Source organism: Glycine soja, chromosome 16 (genome assembly GCF_004193775.1).
Source record: "Glycine soja cultivar W05 chromosome 16, ASM419377v2, whole genome shotgun sequence".
NCBI classification, from domain to species: domain Eukaryota; kingdom Viridiplantae; phylum Streptophyta; class Magnoliopsida; order Fabales; family Fabaceae; genus Glycine; species Glycine soja.
The window spans coordinates 33177098-33197195 of NC_041017.1; the positions used below are offsets into that span (position 1 = coordinate 33177098).

Here is a 20098-nt window from a genome sequence, read left to right on the forward strand (position 1 = left end):
ATTTATTCAGTGCTATTTAATTTCAGTCAACTAGCTACTTGCTAAAATTGATTATCCGCCTTCACTGTCTGAAGGTTTACAAATTACAAAATACATTTTAAAGAGAAAAATTAAAATGATAAAATAGATATATGAAGTAGAAAAACCAAATAAATCGTGTTTGCAAAGAATTCCAAATTAATTCAAACGAAAATACTGGGCACGACCGGGAGATAACGTAATGAAAGGGTTGGGAAATGAATGTTGGTTTACGTGAGGGATGGGTTGTTGAAGTGTATGCTCCTTGGATGTTAACAAAATTAATTTTAAATGTAATTGATTTTATAAAATTGATTTTGAAGTGATTTATGTTGGTATGTTTTATTATAAAATTAAATTAAAAATAAAATTTATTATAAAATTTTGGATTGAATACAGAAATTGTTTAAAACATATAAAAATATATTTAAAATTAATTATAGATTCGAAATCAATTTTTCATCATGGAATCAAACAATAAGAAATCTCAAAATGGTTGATGAAGGATATTTTTTTTTTTCAAATTTATCATTTGGAGATAAAATTTAAGTTGATATTCCAAAAGGAATAAATCTTAATAAATAATGCAACTTCTAAATTAAAAATAGTTACATTTGTTATAACTTTTTTTATTTTTTACATTAAAGTCATAAGAAATTTTATGGACTTCATTTTTATTTTGTAAATACGTAAGTCATAAAATTTATTTCTCATAGACTTTAAAGTCATAAACTTTTTTATTGAATTCGTAAATTATTTTATGAATTTAATTTATTTTACACACAATGTATTTTTTTAAATTATAAATAATTTTTATTTTGGTTATTTAATAAATTAATGTTTTTAGTTTTATTTAATATTTTGGTTATTTTGCTAAAACCACCCTCATCCGATTCACCAAAGGTTTACAAAATTCGCTCCGTCATGTTATTTCATTTCTAGTTGGTATTTTAAAGTGGCAAAATGGTTGAATAAAGATATGAAGTAGAAAAATAAAATAAATCATGTTTGCAGAAAAAATGAGTTCCAAGTCAAGTCAATTTAAATTGCAATTGCTGGGACAACTTTGATAGCGTGTAAAAGGATCATAAGATTTATGGTCAATATGCGTGAGGTTTGGGCTGTTGAAGTCTTGAAGCTTAATTTAGCCACAAATTTTGCATATCATCTTTTAAATTTGGCTATAAATATTAATGTTTGGTTGCTCAGTATTAATTTCATGTATATTTTCCATCCCTTATAGTAAAGAGTATTTGAGTAGAAAATGGAATCATGGATGTGGTGTTTCCTTCTCTGTTCCCATTTGCTCATCCTTTATTTTTCACCCTCTCATTCCTTATGCCACCCCCATGACACCTCTGCCTTGCTCCACTTCAAAAACTCCTTTACTATTAATACTAGGTATGAACATTATGATTTTCGTTATTATTCTTATGATGCATGTGATACTGTTGGTTATTCTTCAAAGACGAGAACATGGGAAAATGGGACAGATTGTTGCTCTTGGGCTGGAGTCACCTGCCACCCCATCTCAGGTCACGTCACTGACCTCGACCTCAGCTGCAATGGCCTTCATGGCAAAATCCATCCAAACAGTACGCTTTTCCATCTTTCTCATCTTCACTCACTCAACCTTGCTTTCAATGATTTTGATAAATCTCATTTGTCATCTCTCTTTGGTGGGTTTGTGAGCCTCACTCATCTCAACTTGTCTTATTCGTACTTTGAAGGGGATATTCCTTCCCAAATCTCTCACCTTTCCAAATTAGTCTCACTTGATCTCTCTGATAATGATTTTTTAGAGTGGAAGGAAGACACTTGGAAGAGATTGCTCCAAAATGCAACAGTTTTAAGGGTGCTTGTCTTGGATAAAACACATATGTCTTCCATTTCAATCAGGACACTCAATATGTCTTCCTCTTTGGTTACTCTTAGTCTAGTACAGACTGGGCTAAGAGGAAACTTGACAGATGGCATTCTCTGTTTACCAAATCTTCAGCACTTGGATCTTTCATTTAATTGGGACCTTAAAGGTCAGCTTCCAGAAATGAGTTGTAGAACAACTTCTCTTGATTTCTTAGATCTTTCAAAATGTTGTTTCCAAGGGTCAATCCCTCCCTCTTTCTCCAACCTCATACATCTCACTTTCCTGGACCTTTTAGATAACAACCTCAACGGTTCAATCCCTCCCTCTTTCTCCAACCTCATACATCTTACTTCCTTGTATCTCTCAGATAACAACCTCAACGGTTCAATCCCATCCTCACTCTTAACCCTCACACATCTTACTTTCTTGGATCTCTCATATAACCAACTCAGTGGTCAAATCCCAGATGTCTTTCCTCAGTCAAACAGCTTTCACGAATTGCATTTGAATGATAACAAAATAGAGGGTGAGCTGCCATCAACACTTTCAAATCTTCAACATCTCATTCTCTTGGATCTTTCAGATAATAAATTGGAGGGCCCTCTGCCTAACAATATAACAGGGTTTTCAAACCTAACATCGTTAAGGTTAAATGGAAACTTACTGAATGGGACAATTCCTTCTTGGTGTTTATCTTTGCCATCTTTGAAGCAGTTAGATCTATCAGGAAACCAACTCTCTGGGCATATTAGTGCAATCTCATCATATTCCTTGGAGACATTGTCTTTATCCCACAACAAGTTACAAGGCAATATTCCAGAATCAATTTTTAGCCTTCTAAACCTTTATTACTTAGGTCTATCATCAAACAATCTAAGTGGATCTGTCAAATTTCATCGTTTCTCCAAGCTTCAATATTTGGAAGAACTTCACCTTTCATGGAATGATCAGTTATCACTAAATTTCAAATCCAATGTCAATTATAGTTTCTCTAATTTAAAGTTGTTGAACTTATCTTCTATGGGTTTAACTGAATTTCCAAAATTATCGGGAAAAGTCCCAATTTTAGAATCACTCTATTTGTCCAACAACAAACTTAAAGGTAGAGTGCCAAATTGGTTGCATGAAATATCGTTATATGAATTGGACCTCTCTCATAACCTATTGACGCAATCATTGGACCAATTCTCGTGGAACCAACAACTTCTTTACCTTGATCTTAGTTTTAACTCAATCACTGGTGGCTTCTCTTCCTCAATTTGCAATGCAAGTGCAATTGAGATTCTCAACTTGTCTCACAACAAGTTGACAGGAACCATTCCACAATGCCTTGCAAACTCATCATCCCTTCAAGTTTTGGATCTACAACTGAACAAGCTTCATGGCACTTTGCCAAGTATCTTTTCAAAGGACTGTTGGCTCAGAACTCTGGATCTCAATGGCAACCAACTATTAGAAGGTCTTTTGCCAGAATCTTTGTCCAATTGCATTGATCTGGAGGTTTTAGATCTTGGAAACAATCAAATAAAGGATGTGTTTCCCCATTGGCTTCAAACTCTACCAGAATTGAAAGTATTGGTTTTGCGAGCCAACAAGTTGTACGGTCCCATTGCCGGTTTAAAGATCAAGCATGGATTCCCCCGTTTAGTCATCTTTGATGTCTCTTTCAACAACTTCAGCGGCCCAATACCAAAAGCCTACATACAAAAATTTGAAGCGATGAAGAACGTTGTTATAGATACCCATCTGCAGTACATGGAAATTTCTATTGGAGCTAAGATGTACAGTGATTCTGTGACTATAACAACAAAAGCAATTACTATGACAATGGACAAAATTCCAAAAGGCTTTGTAAGCATTGATTTATCAAAAAACGGATTTCAAGGAGAGATTCCAAATGCCATTGGAGAGCTTCATGCCCTCAAAGGGATGAACCTTTCCCATAACAGACTTATTGGTCCTATTCCCCAATCCATGGGAAATTTGACAAACTTAGAATCATTGGATCTCTCCTCAAATATGGTCACTGGTGGTATACCTACAGAATTAACCAATTTGAACTTTCTTGAAGTCCTAAATCTTTCCAATAACCATCTTGCGGGAGAAATACCTCGAGGACAACAGTTCAGTACTTTTACCAATGATTCCTATGAGGGAAACTCAGGGTTATGTGGACTCCCACTGACAATCAAATGCAGCAAGGACCCTGAACAACATTCTCCAACTTCAACTACCTTGAGGAGAGAAGGAGGATTTGGATTTGGTTGGAAACCAGTGGCTATAGGATATGGATGTGGAATGGTCTTTGGAGTGGGAATGGGATGTTGTGTATTGTTAATAGGAAAGCCTCAATGGCTTGTGAGAATGGTTGGAGGTAAACTCAATAAAAAGGTGAAAAGGAAGACAAGGATGAGATCTAATGAAAATTGTAGCAGAATGAATTAGTTGATATATGGCATGACTGGAGAATGTCTTGTTACATACCTGCCATCTTTGAAAACAAAACTTAAGGGCAAGAACTTTATCACACTGCATTGCATGGGAGATCTGGTTCAAAGTTTTGCTGTAATATGAATGTGTTGTACTTTTGCTTTTTTGTGTGTTCTTTTTCGTTTGTTGTGTAGAAGAGTGCGATGTATTGAGTTGCAGTTTTGATTTATTTAATACGTATAACTGTGGCATTAATTGGTTGTATAATAATAGATGTTGTATATTTTTAAAAATGCTATGTATTGGCCAATGCTAAAATATCTTGTATCTTAATTCAAGAGCTGAATTCACGGTTTTAGCTTCCATTGTAGTTTATTTAATTAATTTTCTAACTATTTAAGCACCGTGACATGGCTTTAGAAGCTGAGGTCGTCCAGGGCGTAAGTATAAGAGCACAAACAATGCATACTAAAGGAAGGCTATGGGTATAGCCTAGGCCTCATGGTCCGTAGGATATCACATATTTATTTTTTATTAAGTAATTTTTCCCAAATTAGAATAATTGTTTGGTGAAAATTTTTCAAAATTTGAAATAAAAGTAGCAGTACTAAAATCAGTTATAATTAAATATAAACTTTTTCTTTTTCAATTACTATTACGATATATTGGTAGTGGTACGTGCTGTAAATATTACATCTACTTATAATGTCAGCACCCAAAAATTATTTTTATAATGTAAAATTTACATTGTCATTAATTTGCTTTATTAATTTTTATTATAACTATTTAAAATTTATATTATCATCATAAAATCTGAAAAATCGTATCTATAATTTTTAATAAGCGTAAAATTTTGTAATTTTTATAAACTTTAGTAAATATTAAAAAATATATAATATAATGCTAGTATTTTTCAAAAAAATCAACATTGTCCTTAAATAAACCAGTGTGCTGTACAATAATTCACTTTTATCATTCAAAAGAAAAATTAAAACTGTAATTCAAAATAAAATAAGCATGAGTGACTTTTATAATAATGACCTTAATGATTAAATATATTTAATTTTAACAAATACTTAATTTATTAATAATATATTTAATTTTAACAACATTCTAAAAATAAGATAATATCTTTTTTTATGAAAATAATATCTTAAAGATTTGAGGATATAAATTTGAATTATTTCTGAATAAAATCTTGGATATGCAATTAAATACTTGAAGAAAGAATTGTATCATCCATAATAATCATATTGATTCAAACAAGATTATCTTCAATGAAATATACCTATTGTCATGATGAAAAACATAAGATGTAAGATATATCTAACAAAAAGCAAAGTTAGACTTATGTAGATCAACCAACTAATCCCTATACCCACTCATCACCTGAGCTCAGCCAAAACTCGCTTAAGCCCCAACTGTGCATGGCTTAAGCTCTTAGCCAACACCACTTATGCTACATAAAAACATGTTAGTTTGCTCATTTGTTCTTTTCTTGCAGGAAATCTCTCCAAGTTTTGGCTCACATTCGTGATTTGGCTCCTTTCCGCAGATGTTTCACTTCTTTACAGCGCATTACTGACTCTTTAATTAGGGGCAGATCCACATCAGATGTTCAAGGAAAATTACGCTATAGCAATTACAGTCTACTGCATCAGGCTGTTTAGGAACAAACTGATTTTTGAAGATTATCAATTTTCTGTACTATAAATTATTAGCAAGATTAAATTTCTTATGTATCGACGAATGCATCTGTTGCATTTGTTTTATCATCTTGATATAGGTCTTCTTGTATTAGGAAGACTTTTGATTTTTAAGTGCGGGGTATGCCCCGTTTATTATTGTATCATTTTAGGTTTAATATCATTTACATTTTCTCCAAAACATGTTAGTTTTTGTGCCCATTCTACCTTAAGCGCTACGCAATTAATACCACTTAAGCTACTTCAAACTAATTTGCTCAAATTAAAAAGAGTAGATATGCTACATTAAAGAGTTTTATTCCATTCAATATCCCTTCAGAAAGTGATTTCGCATTGAATGTTCCTTCTTTCTAAAAGTGATCTCTCTCAAAGTGATCTTTAAAACAATGTAGAATTTATAAAAAAAAAATAAATTGCGTGTAATGTGTTCCTTCTTTAACTAAGGGATCTTTGAACAATTTAAAATTTTATAAACATTTACTAATTCTTTTTCTGTCGATCACCATAGGCTTAGTATTAGAATTTCAAATTTTAGATGTGAAAGGACGAAAACTGCAATGTGAAAAGTGAAAGTTGTTACGTGGAAGTATATATAGTAAAATGAAAAGAAAAATCGGAAAGAACAAACTCCGTGTGAACATCACTAATTAAAGTTAAAGTTGGACTAAATTAAAAGAACCAATAAAAACAAAAGTAAGATCACTAATTAAAGTTAAAGTTAAACTATTAAAAAGAACCAATAGAAACAAAAGTAAGAGAAATAAAAGTCAACAACAGCCTAGGTACCTCTCCAAATACTTGCAAGCTTAATAAAATAATGAAAATCTAATAAAAAAAATGGAGGAAATAGCCAACACACCTTCTATATATGACCATGCATTGTTACATCTCTACCACAAAATATGAATATCTAATCTTATTGGAAACGATATTAATAAATGAAAAGATAAACATCTCTTTTTAAACCTTATACATCATTCACATAATTATTTCATGTATCATGTTTAACATTTTTTAATTTCAATTTATATTTTCTTCTTCGTAAATATAAAGCCATGTACACCCATTAACAAAGTTCATCTTGTTTACAGCTTCCTTTAAAAAAAACTGTTGTTTACAACTTATTCTCCACATTAATTATCTTAATCTTTTTTTTCAAACAAAGCTCAATCAATTTTTCATATAAAAATTAATTCTAACTTTTAATTTTATTCTCAATATCAAACAATCACATCAAACACTTTATAATCATCCACCATATTCCAACAATATCCAACTCCTAAATTGTGACAGATATAAGTTTTCTAACTTACAAATATTTTAATTTCTAAGTTAAATTTGAAAAATATTAATTTAAAAATAACTTGTTTAAATAATATAATTGTGAAAAATATGTTAATTTTATACATACGCTTTCAACAACTATCTTAGAATTATGTATTCTTTTTAATTTAATATAACATTTCTTTTTAAATATTTCTAACATCTTGAAATTATATCATATACAATTATATTTTACAAATAATTTTATAAATGATATAATTTTGATAAATGTATTTTTTATGTATAATTTCAACAAATATGTTATTATTTAATTTTTTATAGCTTAAGGTAATATTTATATTTTAAATGTTTTTTCTTCGAATTATATATATCATAAACAATTATTTCTAGCGTTATTTCAAAATAAATTTTGGGGAGCAATTCCATAAAGTAAGACAAAGGTTTTAGCTTGACAATTGAAAAAAATGCATAAAAAAAGGGATATCCTGTGAAGTTCAAGACAATACAATTGAAATGACAATACTGAAGTGTGAGCACAACCTCGGTAGCATGTTATGAGAGGGTTAGAAAATGAAATAACATTACTGAGGATGAAACTACAAAACTCCATTGTTTTTAAAACTCATAAATCCTTATACCTGAATAGGGTTAAACAAATTCATCAAAATCTCTATCATTCTTTTATAGTATCAAATTTAAATTATTGTCCTATTTTTAAGATAACAAATTATTACTGTAAAAAAAGATTATAAATTATTAAAGATAAATTCATATATATATATATATATATATATATATATATATATATATATAATTATAACCAAATAACTAAAATTATTTTTTATTAACAAATCTTATGAAAAAAAATTAATTCAATGAGCTAGCTCACAAGCTATTTCTGTCCGGCACACCCTATTTCTTCATTTGAAACATTTTTTGTTTGAATGGTTTAAATTTAAATATGTTTTAATTCTTGCTAAAAAATTTAATTTTGATTTTTGTCCCTTTTCAATTATTGTTAACTTTTTGTCCTTAATAATTTTTTTTTTTTTACTTTGGATTTGTTTACATAGGACTTTAGAAAATGAAATAAAATTATTTTTAAAGTTATCTGAGAAAAAACAGAAATATTATTAGAAACCAAAAAGTTAACAGAAATTTATCACAAATAACAAAAACAAAATTTAAAGATTTATCAAGAACTAAAAATATATTTAAACCGGTTGTAACACAAAAGGAGATGAAAAATCAATCATTATGCTATTCTCCTTGAACAAGAGTTATAATTTCCATCTAATACTTCTTTTGGATATTGAAATTATTCGATGAAACAACTTTAAATTAAATTTCATAGAGCAACTCAGTCCATACAATGGATTGTGTTTTACCTTGACAGTTGAAAAAATGCATTAAAAAGAAGGATTTTCCGTGAAGGTTCAAGACATTACATGCATGCTTAATTTTAAATGATGATGATATATATAGTATAAGGTTATTTGTTATTTATTTGATGAGTTAACTTAATATTTAATTCCATCCACTCCACTACTTGCTAAAACTGACCACCCTCTTCCGATTGACTCAAGGTTTACAAAATTCGCTCCGTCATGTTGTTCCATTCCTAGATGGTATTTTAAAGGGAAAAAATGGTTAAATAAGGATATGACGTATAAAAATCAAATAAATCGATCGTGTTTGCAGAAAAAATGAGTTCCAAAGTCAAGTCAATTTAAATTGCAATTGGGACAACATTGATAGTGTGAAAGGGTTATAAAATGTATGTGTCAATCTGCGTGAGGGATGGGCTGTTAAGTGTTAAAGCTTAATTTAGCCACAAATTTTGCATATAGTGTTTTTATTTTGCCTATAAATATTAATCTTGTTGGAGTTTTGAACGCTAATGGAGAAAACTTGTTACTAAGTTTTAAGAGAAATTGAATCAAAGAAGGAGGAAAAATTTTATTGATCACAACTACAAAATGTAGATTACAAAGGCCCTATATATAGGCCACAAACTTTAACAAACTACAGCTGTCATTCTAACTAACTAACCGAAATGACAGCTGGACAAAACAAACTTCAGATTCTGATCAACTACCAAGTTCTGAAACACCAGAACTTCTGAAACAACAACTCCTGAACTAAGATTGAAATACAACAACTAATACACCTCCTTATTACAATCTTAGCTTGTCGAATTCATCTCTAACTTCATCTTCAGGTTTTCAAGTGTGCTCGTCTTCAGAGCCTTAGTCAGAATGTCTGCAAGTTGATCTTCAGTCTTGCAGTGCAGAAGCTCCAGCTTATCATTGTTCACTTGATCTCTCAAGAAATGATATCTGGTCTCTATATGCTTGCTCCTACCATGAGCTACAGGATGCTTAGCCAAATCGATAGCAGACTTGCTATCTAACATAATTCTAACCTTATCATCAGACTTCAAACCCAATTCCTGCATAAGCATGCATAACCATTGAGCTTGACAAGCTGCCATTGAAGCAGCTATGTACTCAGCTTCACACGATGATAATGCAACCACTGCCTGCTTCTTTGAACACCATGAGAATGGTGCATTACCATACATAAACACATAAGCTGCAGTACTCTTTCTGTCATTAACATCTCCACTCCAGTCAGAGTCTGAGTATCCATATAGTTCAGCATCCGGTGTGTCAATTCCAGTTCTATATAGAATACCAAGTCCCTCTGTACCCTTCACATATCTTAGTATCCTCTTAGCTGCTACCAAGTGTGAAGTCTTGGGCTTTTCCATGAATCTACTAATCAATCCAACACCATAAGTAATATCAGGCCTAGTGTGGCACAAATATCTCAGTGAACCTACAACCTGCTTGAACAAAGTAGCATCCACTGGTTCTTCTACGCCTTCCTTGATTAGCTTTGTACCAGTATCAATTGGAGTGGTGACAGGCTTGCTATTATTCATATTGAACCTCTTCAATATGTCTCTTGCATACTTCTTCTGATGAATAAGCACTCCTTCTGTGGACATCACAATTTCTATTCCTAGAAAATATGATAACACACCCAAATCTGACATTTCAAACTTTCTCATCATGGCTTCCTTAAACCATTCAATTTCCATTGTATCACTTCCAGTTACAATCATATCATCAACATACAAACATACTATCAACTTCTGGTTGTCATCAGAATTTCTAAAGTAAATTCCATGTTCTGTGATGCATTTCTCAAAGCCTTGACTGATAAGAAATTGGTCAATTTTCTTATTCCAAGCTCTGGGTGCCTGCTTAAGGCCATATAGAACTTTCCTCAGTCTGTACACATAATCCTCCTTGCCCTTTATCTCAAATCCAGGTGGCTGACTCACATAAACTTCTTCTTCTAGCTCACCATTCAAAAATGCTGATTTGACATCTAGTTGAAACATCTTCCAACTCTTCCAGCTAGCTATTGCAATAATCAATCTTATTGTCTCCATTCTAGCTACAGGGGCAAAAACCTCATTATAATCTAGGCCTTGTCTCTGCAGAAAACCTCTTGCCACAAGCCTAGCCTTATATTTTGCAACTTGACCATCTGGCTTCAATTTAGTCTTGTATACCCACTTCACATCAATACACTTCTTGCTCGTAGGTAACTTAACCAAAGACCATGTTTCATTCTTTTCTATGGACTGTAACTCATCTAACATAGCATTCCTCCAATGCTTTTCCTTCATTGCTTGTTCAAGACTGACTGGCTCAGATTCAGCTAGCATAGCTAGTTGAATTAGTTCACCATCATCAGCCACTGCAGTATCTGGAAACCTCACACAATCATTCAGCCTTTGTGGAGCTTGTACATTTCTAGTTGGTCTTTCAGATGCACCTCCTTGATTTGTGTTCACCTCTTGTACTGGTGATTCAGTATCATTGAGATACATCATACTATTCTTCCTTGATGAGCTACCTTCCCAATTCCAGCTACTTGCTTCATCAAACTTTACATCTTTGCTGAACATTATTTTCTTCTCTATAGGATCATACAATTTGTATGAACCTGTTGAGTGATAACCAACCATGACAACTGCTTGAGCCTTGTCATCTAGCTTCCTTCTCAATTGATCAGGTATGTGCCTAAAACACAATGAACCAAACACTCTCAGATGCTTCACACACGGTTTGATTCCTGACCAAGCTTCTTCAGGTGTAACATACTCTAATCTCTTGGTTGGACATCTGTTCAACAAATAAACTGCAGTAGCAATTGCTTCACCCCACAGATAGGTTGGTAAACCCTTTTCTTTAATCATGCTTCTCACCATATTCACAATGGTTCTATTCTTTCTCTCTGCAATACCATTGTGTTGTGGAGTATAGGGTGCAGTCACTTCATGCTTAATGCCATTTGATTCACAAAATGACCTGAACTCATTAGATGTGTATTCTCCACCACCATCAGTTCTAAGCTTGCTTACTACTTCACCACTTTCATTCTGAACCATTATTCTAAACTTCTTAAAGACATCAAGGACTTCACTTTTCTTAACTATCAAGTATATCCATAATTTTCTAGTAAACTCATCTATGAATGATACAAAATAGTTATTACCTCCCATTGATTTTACTTCAAATGGTCCACACACATCAGAGTGAATTGTCTCCAGCTTTCTTGTTGCTCTGGTTGGAATCTCAGTGTTGTAAGAACTCCTTGACTGCTTTGAAATACAACACTTGTCACACACCTTGTCAGGTTCAGTAATCTGAGGCAATCCAATTACCATTTTCTTCTTCTGAAGCTTATTGAGATCTCCAAAATTCAAATGCCCAAATCTTTGGTTCCATAACCAGTTCTCATTACCAGCTTTTGTCAACAAGCATTGATTTTCAACAATATTGATTCCAATTTTGAAAGTTCTTTGTCTTGACATTTGAACTTTCAGAATTGTTCTCATTTTATTGTCAAAAATTCTCAAGATCTTGTCTTCCATTCTCATAGTATAACCCTTCTCAAGCAATTGTCCAATACTAATGAGATTACTTTTCATATTTGGAACATAAAGAACATCAGAAATGAATGAGTCTTTACCATCTTTGCTTTGAATCTTGATCTTGCCTATGCCTTCTGCATTCACCACACTGTCATCAGCAAATCTAATCTTCCTTGTGACTGACTCATCAAGCTCACAAAACCAGGTTTTCTTCCCACTCATGTGGTTTGAACAACCTGTGTCTAGATACCATTGATCATCATCATCTTCTTCTTTGATGATTGCCATTAACATAGCTCCTTCTGAATCGTAACCCTCATTGTCATGAACAAATTTAGCTTCATCAGATTCTTCTCTTGGTACCTTCTTAGATTTGCATTCAGCTGCAAAGTGACCCCACTTCTGACAATTATAACACTGAATATCTTTCTTGTTGATCTTCTTCTTCTGACCTTTATTTCCTTCTTGAGAACTGTGATCATGGCCTTTGCTTGTTCCTTCATTTGAGTTCTTTGAATTCTGATTCTTTCTTTTGCCTTTCTTATACTTTCCTTTCTTCTGATGCTGAGCCTGCAGAGCTTGATCAGCTGCACTTTCATTTGACTTGTCTTTGATCTTGCTTCTTTCATTTAATCTCAGTTCATGAGCCTCTAGCGATGCTTGAAGTTCTTCAATCTTCAACTCATCAAGATTCTTTGACTCTTCTTTAGCTACTACTATGTGATCAAACTTAGGAGTTAGTGTTCTCAACACCTTCTCAATCTTCATCAAATCAGAGATTTTTTCACCATTTCTCACCATTTGATTAGTTAAGCTTGTTAACCTCACAAAGTATTGATTAACAGTTTCACCCTCAGTCATCTGCAGCAATTCATATTGCCTTCTTAGAGCTTGCAATCGTACCTTCTTTAACTTTTCATCTCCACCATAGTTCCTAGCCAAAGTATCCCAAGCTTCTTTTGCATTTTCACAATGCACAATCTTCTCAAAAATGTCTGCATCCAAACATTGATGAATGATGAACAAAGCTTTACCATCCCTTTTCTTTTGTTCTTTGTGCGCAGCATCTTGATCATCAGTTGGGTTTCTGGGTAATGCAGCAACTCCAGTATTCACGATTTCAACCACATCTTGAAATCTGAATATTACCTTCATCTTCGCGATCCATTGATCATAGTTTTTCCCATCAAATATTGGTAGGTGTGCTGGAAAACCATTATTTGATGATGTTGTAGCCATCTTTCACAGATTCTGCAACTTTCTTGAGGTTCTTGAAAGCGAACCAGGCTCTTGATATCAATTCTGTTGGAGTTTTGAACGCTAATGGAGAAAACTTGTTACTAAGTTTAAGAGAAATTGAATCAAAGAAGGAGGAAAAATTTTATTGATCACAACTACAAATGTAGATTACAAAGGCCCTATATATAGGCCACAAACTTTAACAAACTACAGCTGTCATTCTAACTAACTAACCGAAATGACAGCTGGACAAAACAAACTTCAGATTCTGATCAACTACCAAGTTCTGAAACACCAGAACTTCTGAAACAACAACTCCTGAACTAAGATTGAAATACAACAACTAATAAATCTTTGGTTCGTGATTCCTTGATCTTTCATGTATATTTTCTCTTATAGTAAGGGCACGTAAACAGTTTTGGGTAGAAAATGGAATCATGGATGTGGTGTTTCCTTCTCTGTTCCCATTTGCTCATCCTTTATTTTTCACCCTCTCATTCCTTATGCCACCCCCATGACAGCTTTGCCTTGCTGCAGTTCAAAAACTCCTTCACTATTAATACTAGTTATGACCATTATGAATATCCTTATTATTATCATAAATGTGATACTGGTTATTCAAAAACGACAACATGGGAAATTGGAGGAGATTGTTGCTCTTGGGCTGGAGTCACCTGCCACCCCATCTCAGGCCACGTCACTCAGCTCGACCTCAGCTGCAGTGGCCTTGTCGGTAATATTCATTCAAACAGTACGCTTTTCCATCTTTCTCATCTTCACTCACTCAACCTTGCTTTCAATCATTTTAATCATTCTCATTTGTCATCTCTCTTTGGTGGGTTTGTGAGCCTCACTCATCTCAACTTGTCTTCTTCTGACTTTGAAGGGGATATTCCTTCCCAAATCTCTCACCTTTCCAAATTAGTCTCACTTGATCTCTCATATAATATGTTAAAGTGGAAGGAAGACACTTGGAAGAGATTGCTCCAAAATGCAACAGTTTTAAGGGTGCTTCTTTTGGACGAAACAGATATGTCTTCCACTTCAATCAGGACACTCAATATGTCTTCCTCTTTGGTTACTCTTAGTTTGAGATGGACTTGGCTAAGAGGAAAGTTGACCGATGGCATTCTCTGTTTACCAAATCTACAGCACCTAGATCTTGCATATAATTGGGACATTCAAGGCCAGCTTCCAAAAGTGAGTTGCAGCACAGCTTCTCTTGGTTTCTTAGATCTTTCAGGTTGTGGTTTGCAAGGGTCAATCCCTCCCTCTTTCTCCAACCTCACACTTCTCACTTCCCTGGACCTCTCAAGTAACCACCTCAACGGTTCAATCCCATCCTCACTCTTAATCCTTCCACGGCTAACCTTTCTGAATCTAAACAATAACCAACTCAGTGGTCAAATCCCAGATGTCTTTCATCAGTCAAACAACTTTCACGAATTGGATTTGAGTAATAACAAAATAGAGGCTGAGCTGCCATCAACGCTTTCAAATCTTCAACATCTCATTCTCTTGGATCTTTCACATAATAAATTTATTGGTCAAATCCCAGATGTGTTTGCCAGGCTAAACAAATTGAATACTCTCTATCTTGGGGGAAACAATTTTGGAGGACAAATCCCATCTTCATTGTTTGGCTTAACTCAACTTTCTGAGTTGGATTGTTCTAATAATAAATTGGAGGGCCCTCTGCCTAACAATATCACAGGGTTTTCAAGCTTAACATGGTTAAGGTTATATGGCAACTTACTGAATGGGACAATTCCATCTTGGTGTTTATCTTTGCCATCTTTGACGACTTTAGATCTATCGGGAAACCAGTTCACAGGGCTGCCAGTGCATCTAAGTACAATCTCATCATATTCCTTGGGGATTCTATATTTGTCCTACAATAAGCTGCAGGGAAACATTCCAGAATCAATTTTCAGCCTTGTAAACCTTACTCTCTTAGATCTATCATCAAATAATTTCAGTGGGTCTGTCCACTTTCGACTTTTCTCCAAGCTTCAAATTTTGGAAAACCTTGACCTTTCACAGAATGATCAGTTATCACTAAATTTAAAATCCAATGTCAATTATAGTTTCTCCAGCTTAAGGAGTTTGGACTTATCTTCTATGGATTTAACTGAATTTCCGAAATTATCTGGAAAAGTCCCAAATTTAATGTTTATCTATTTGTCCAACAACAAACTTAAAGGTAGAGTGCCAAATTGGTTGAATGAAACGAGGTCGTGGTTACATGAATTGGACCTCTCTCATAACCTATTGACACAATCATGGGACCAATTCTCATGGAACCAACGACTCAATTACCTTGATCTTAGTTTTAACTCAATCACTGGTGGCTTCTCTTCCTCAATTTGCAATTCAGATGCTCAACTTGTCTCACAACAGGTTGACTGGAACCATTCCACAATGCCTTGCTAACTCATCATCCCTTCAAGTTTTGGATCTACAACTGAACAAGCTTCATGGCACTTTACCAAGCACCTTTCCAAAGGACTGTGGGCTCAGAACTCTGGATCTCAATGGCAACCAATTATTAGAAGGCTTTTTGCCAGAATCTTTGTCCAATTGCATTTATCTGGAGGTTTTAGATCTTGGAAACAATCAAATAAAGGATGTGTTTCCCCATTGGCTTCAAACTCTACAATATTTGGAAGTATTGGTTTTGAGAGCCAACAAGTTGTACGGTCCCATTGCCTGTTTAAAGACCAAACACGGATTCCCCAGTTTAGTCATTTTTTATGTCTCTTCCAACAACTTCAGTGGCCCAATACCAAAAGCCTACATTAAAAAATTTGAAGCCATGAAGAACGTTGTTCTAGATGCCTATAGCCAATACATGGAAGTTTCTTTAAATTTTTCTTATTATGGACCCAACTACGCTGATTCTGTGACTATAACAACAAAAGCAATTACTATGACAATGGATAGAATTCGAAATGACTTTGTAAGCATTGATTTATCGCAAAACAGATTTGAAGGAGAGATTCCAAGTGTCATTGGGGAGCTTCATTCACTCAGAGGACTCAACCTTTCCCATAACAGACTTATTGGTCCTATTCCCCAATCCATGGGAAATTTGAAAAACTTAGAATCATTGGATCTCTCCTCAAATATGCTCACTGGTCGGATACCTACAGAATTAACCAATTTGAACTTTCTTGAAGTGCTAAATCTTTCCAATAACCATCTTGTGGGAGAAATACCTCAAGGAAAAATGTTCGGTACTTTTTCCAATGATTCCTATGAGGGAAACTTGGGGTTATGTGGACTCCCATTGACAACAGAATGCAGCAAGGGCCCTGAACAACATTCTCCACCTTCAACTACCTTCAGGAGAGAACCAGGATTTGGATTTGGTTGGAAACCAGTGGCTATAGGATATGGATGTGGAGTGGTCTTTGGAGTGGGAATGGGATGTTGTGTATTGTTAATAGGAAAGCCTCAATGGCTTGTGAGAATGGTTGGAGGTCAACTCAATAAAAAGGTGAAAAGGAAGACAAGGATGAGATCTAATGAAAATGGTAGCAGAATGAATTAGTTGATATATGGCATGACTGGAGAATGTCTTGTTACATACCTGCCATCTTTGAAAACAAAACTTAAGGGCAAGAAACATATCACACTACATTGCATGGGAGATCTGGTTCAAAGTTTTGCTGTAATATGAATGTGTTATACTTTTGCTTTTGTTGTGTGTTCTTTTTTTTGTTTGCTATGTGTAGAAGAGTGCCATGTATTGAGCTTGCAGTTTTGATTTATTTAATACGTATAACTGTAGCATTAATTGGTTGTATAATAATAGATGTTGTATATTTTTTAAAATGCTATGTATTGGCCAATGCTAAAATATATTGTATCTTAATTCAAGGAGCTGAATTCACGGTTTTAGCTTCTATTGTAGACTATTTAATTAATTTGCTAACTATTTAACCAGCGTGACATGGCTTTAGAAGCTGAGATCGTCCAGGGCGTAAGTATAAGAGCACAAACAATGCATACTAAAGGAAGGCTATGGGTATAGCCTAGGCCTCATGGTCCGCAGGATATCACATATTTATTTTTTGCTAAGTAAGTTTGCCCAAATTAGAATAATTGTCTGATGAAAATTTTTTAAAATTTGAAATAAAAGTAGCAGTACTAAAATCAGTTAGAATTAAATCTAAACCTTTTCTTTTTCAATTACTATTACGATAAGTTGGTAGTGTATGTGCTGTAAATATTACATCTACTTATAATGTCAGCACCCAAAAATTATTTTTATAATGCAAAATTTATATTTTCATTAATTTGCTTTATTAATTTTTATTATAACTATTTAAAATCTATATTATCATATAATCTGAAAAATCGTATCTATAATTTTTAATTAAGCGTAAAGTTTTGTAATTTTTATAAAATTTGGTAAATGTTAAAAAATATATAATATAATGCTAGTATTTAAAAAAAATCAACATTATCATTAAATAAACCAGTGTGCTGAACAATAATTCACTTTTATCATTCAAAAGAAAAATTTAAAACTGTATTCAAAATAAAATAAGCAAGAGTGACTTTTATAATAATTACTTTAATAATCAAATATATTTTGATTTTTAATAAATATTTGATTTTTTTTCTACTCCCTAATAAATTTTTGTTTCATTTTGAGTATCTTATAAAACAATAATTTTGTTTTTTTCCTAGATATTTTGTTATATATTCTAATAAATTAGAAAATTTTCGTTTACTCCCTCTTAAATTAATGAATTTTGTTTTAGTCCCAACTAATAACAAATGAAAAAAAAATATCAAGAAATAAACACATAATTTGTGAACTTATCATGGACTAAGAAAAGTGCAAAGGACTAAAATAAAATGATTTTTTTAATTTGAAACTCAATTCAAGTTAAAATTTATTAAAAATTAAATACAAAAAGTATATATTCATTTGGGATTAAAATTATAATTAAAAATTATCTAAAAGATTAAATTTATTATAATTTTAAATTGTTCACAACATATAAATATTTACACTTGTTAAATTATTCTATAATTTCTCTTAAATTATTTTAATGAAAAGCAATAGTAAAATAGTAGGAGCTTAATCTAAGTTATGCTAAGTAAATATTAGATAAAATTGGTAAGAGTGTGAGAAACATAATTATTTATCACTATCATCTCATAATGAGAAGAATACATCATTAAAAAAATACAAAAGATAATAAATTTGTTTAATATGGTAGTGACATTTTATTCACACCGGATATATTTTATGGACAACCTAGACAAACTTACAAACATTTCCTCCTAATCATTCTCCTCTCTTTATTAGGGTAGTGACATTTCCTTCACACTAGATGCGGTGATTCTTTTCATCTCAAAAAACCTACAAACATTGTCTCCTAACAATTCCCCTCTTGTATTCTTGTTCTACAAGACACTTCTAAGGTGTTCTTAGAGTATAAAATTAGGGTCTAACTCAACCCCAAAAACTAACTCATAGGATGAGAGTTGTCCTCATCTTATAAACTCTATCTTGACACTATCTCTAGTCAATGTGGGACTTGAGTTTTTTTTCAATTCTTAAAAGTCCTCCTCCTACCAGTAAAATAATAACAAACCTAAACATTCAAAATTATGTTAATTAATAAATTTCATCGCTGTATATATTTTATATAAAAAAATTAATTAACCTATATATATAATTTTTTAAAGAAAATATGAGTGGGAAACCATTATTGTTTCATTTGATACTGCCATGTTAATCAATCATGTCTAATAAATAATTTCTCCGATTTCTATTAAAAAATTTATTTCATATTTATTAAAAGATTAATTAATTTTATTAAATTGTATTAATCTCAAAATAAATTTTTTTTTCTTTATGAAAAAGTTAAATTAATAGAGGATGGGATTGGATTTTGGAAATAAAGGGCTTACGTACAAGTACCTAGCTAGGTACAGTTTAGTTTGTGGCCTTAAACTGATCTGTTTTGGTTCTACCTTTCCTCTTGTGCAATTAAAAATTCTTCTAGCATCCATTCACAAGTTTTTTATTCAATAGTATTTGACGTTGTTGAGAGTCTTTTTGTACTCTAGAATTAACTATGCCATTGACAATGGATAATTCTGTCAAGCATGCTATATTGTTAAGAAAAATACTTTTCTCCTTGTAATTTGTTCAATTTTACAAATATACGTATATCAAATTTTGATGGTGGTCTCATTATTTTGCCTCTATTCCTTATCTGCTTCCCTCACTTGGAAAAGTAAAATGGTATCAACATATTTTTTATTGTATTTTTATATTCTTTTGAAATAAATTTACTTTAGAGGAGTGTTTGGACCAGATACCATACAAACCAATTAAAAAATTTAAATGCACGGTGTCTTTTTTAATTTTGATTTTGTGGCATTTTTCCTCTAGATTTGATTGGTATTTTTGAAACATGTTGGCGATTAGCTGACTTGTAAAGTCAACGAACCCTAGTGTGAAAAAATAATACGGTGAAGACAGTTTTTCAACAACTAATTGTATCAGCGAGAGTTTCCTTTAATCTTCTTTTGATGTGATTAGAGTGTCTAATTTTCTAACCCATATTTTAA

General features: G+C 32.7%; 1 protein-coding gene across 2 annotated transcripts; it reads left to right on the forward strand.

Moving 5' to 3' along the window:
* Positions 1-1224: 1224 nt before the first annotated feature.
* Positions 1225-17406, forward strand: LOC114390938 (receptor-like protein 33). Of its 2 annotated transcripts, XM_028351869.1 has the most exons (3): positions 1225-1796; positions 2244-3189; positions 15899-17406. In XM_028351869.1, exons 1-3 carry the CDS (start codon positions 1283-1285, stop codon positions 17049-17051), a joined length of 2613 nt encoding a protein of 870 aa, XP_028207670.1. In that variant the 5' UTR covers positions 1225-1282; the 3' UTR covers positions 17052-17406. The 2 variants fall into 2 exon arrangements, with proteins under 2 accessions (XP_028207670.1, XP_028207669.1); XM_028351868.1 differs by having other exon boundaries at positions 1225-3189.
* The last annotated feature ends 2692 nt before the right edge of the window (positions 17407-20098 follow it).

Coding starts and splice junctions, on each gene's coding strand:
- LOC114390938 (XM_028351868.1), top strand. CDS start 1,283: ATGGAATCATGGATGTGGTGTTTCCTTCTCTGTTCCCATTTGCTCATC. Junction 3,190..15,898: donor CTCAACTTGTCTCACAACAA/GTTGACAGGAAC, acceptor GTCTCACAACAG/GTTGACTGGAACCATTCCAC.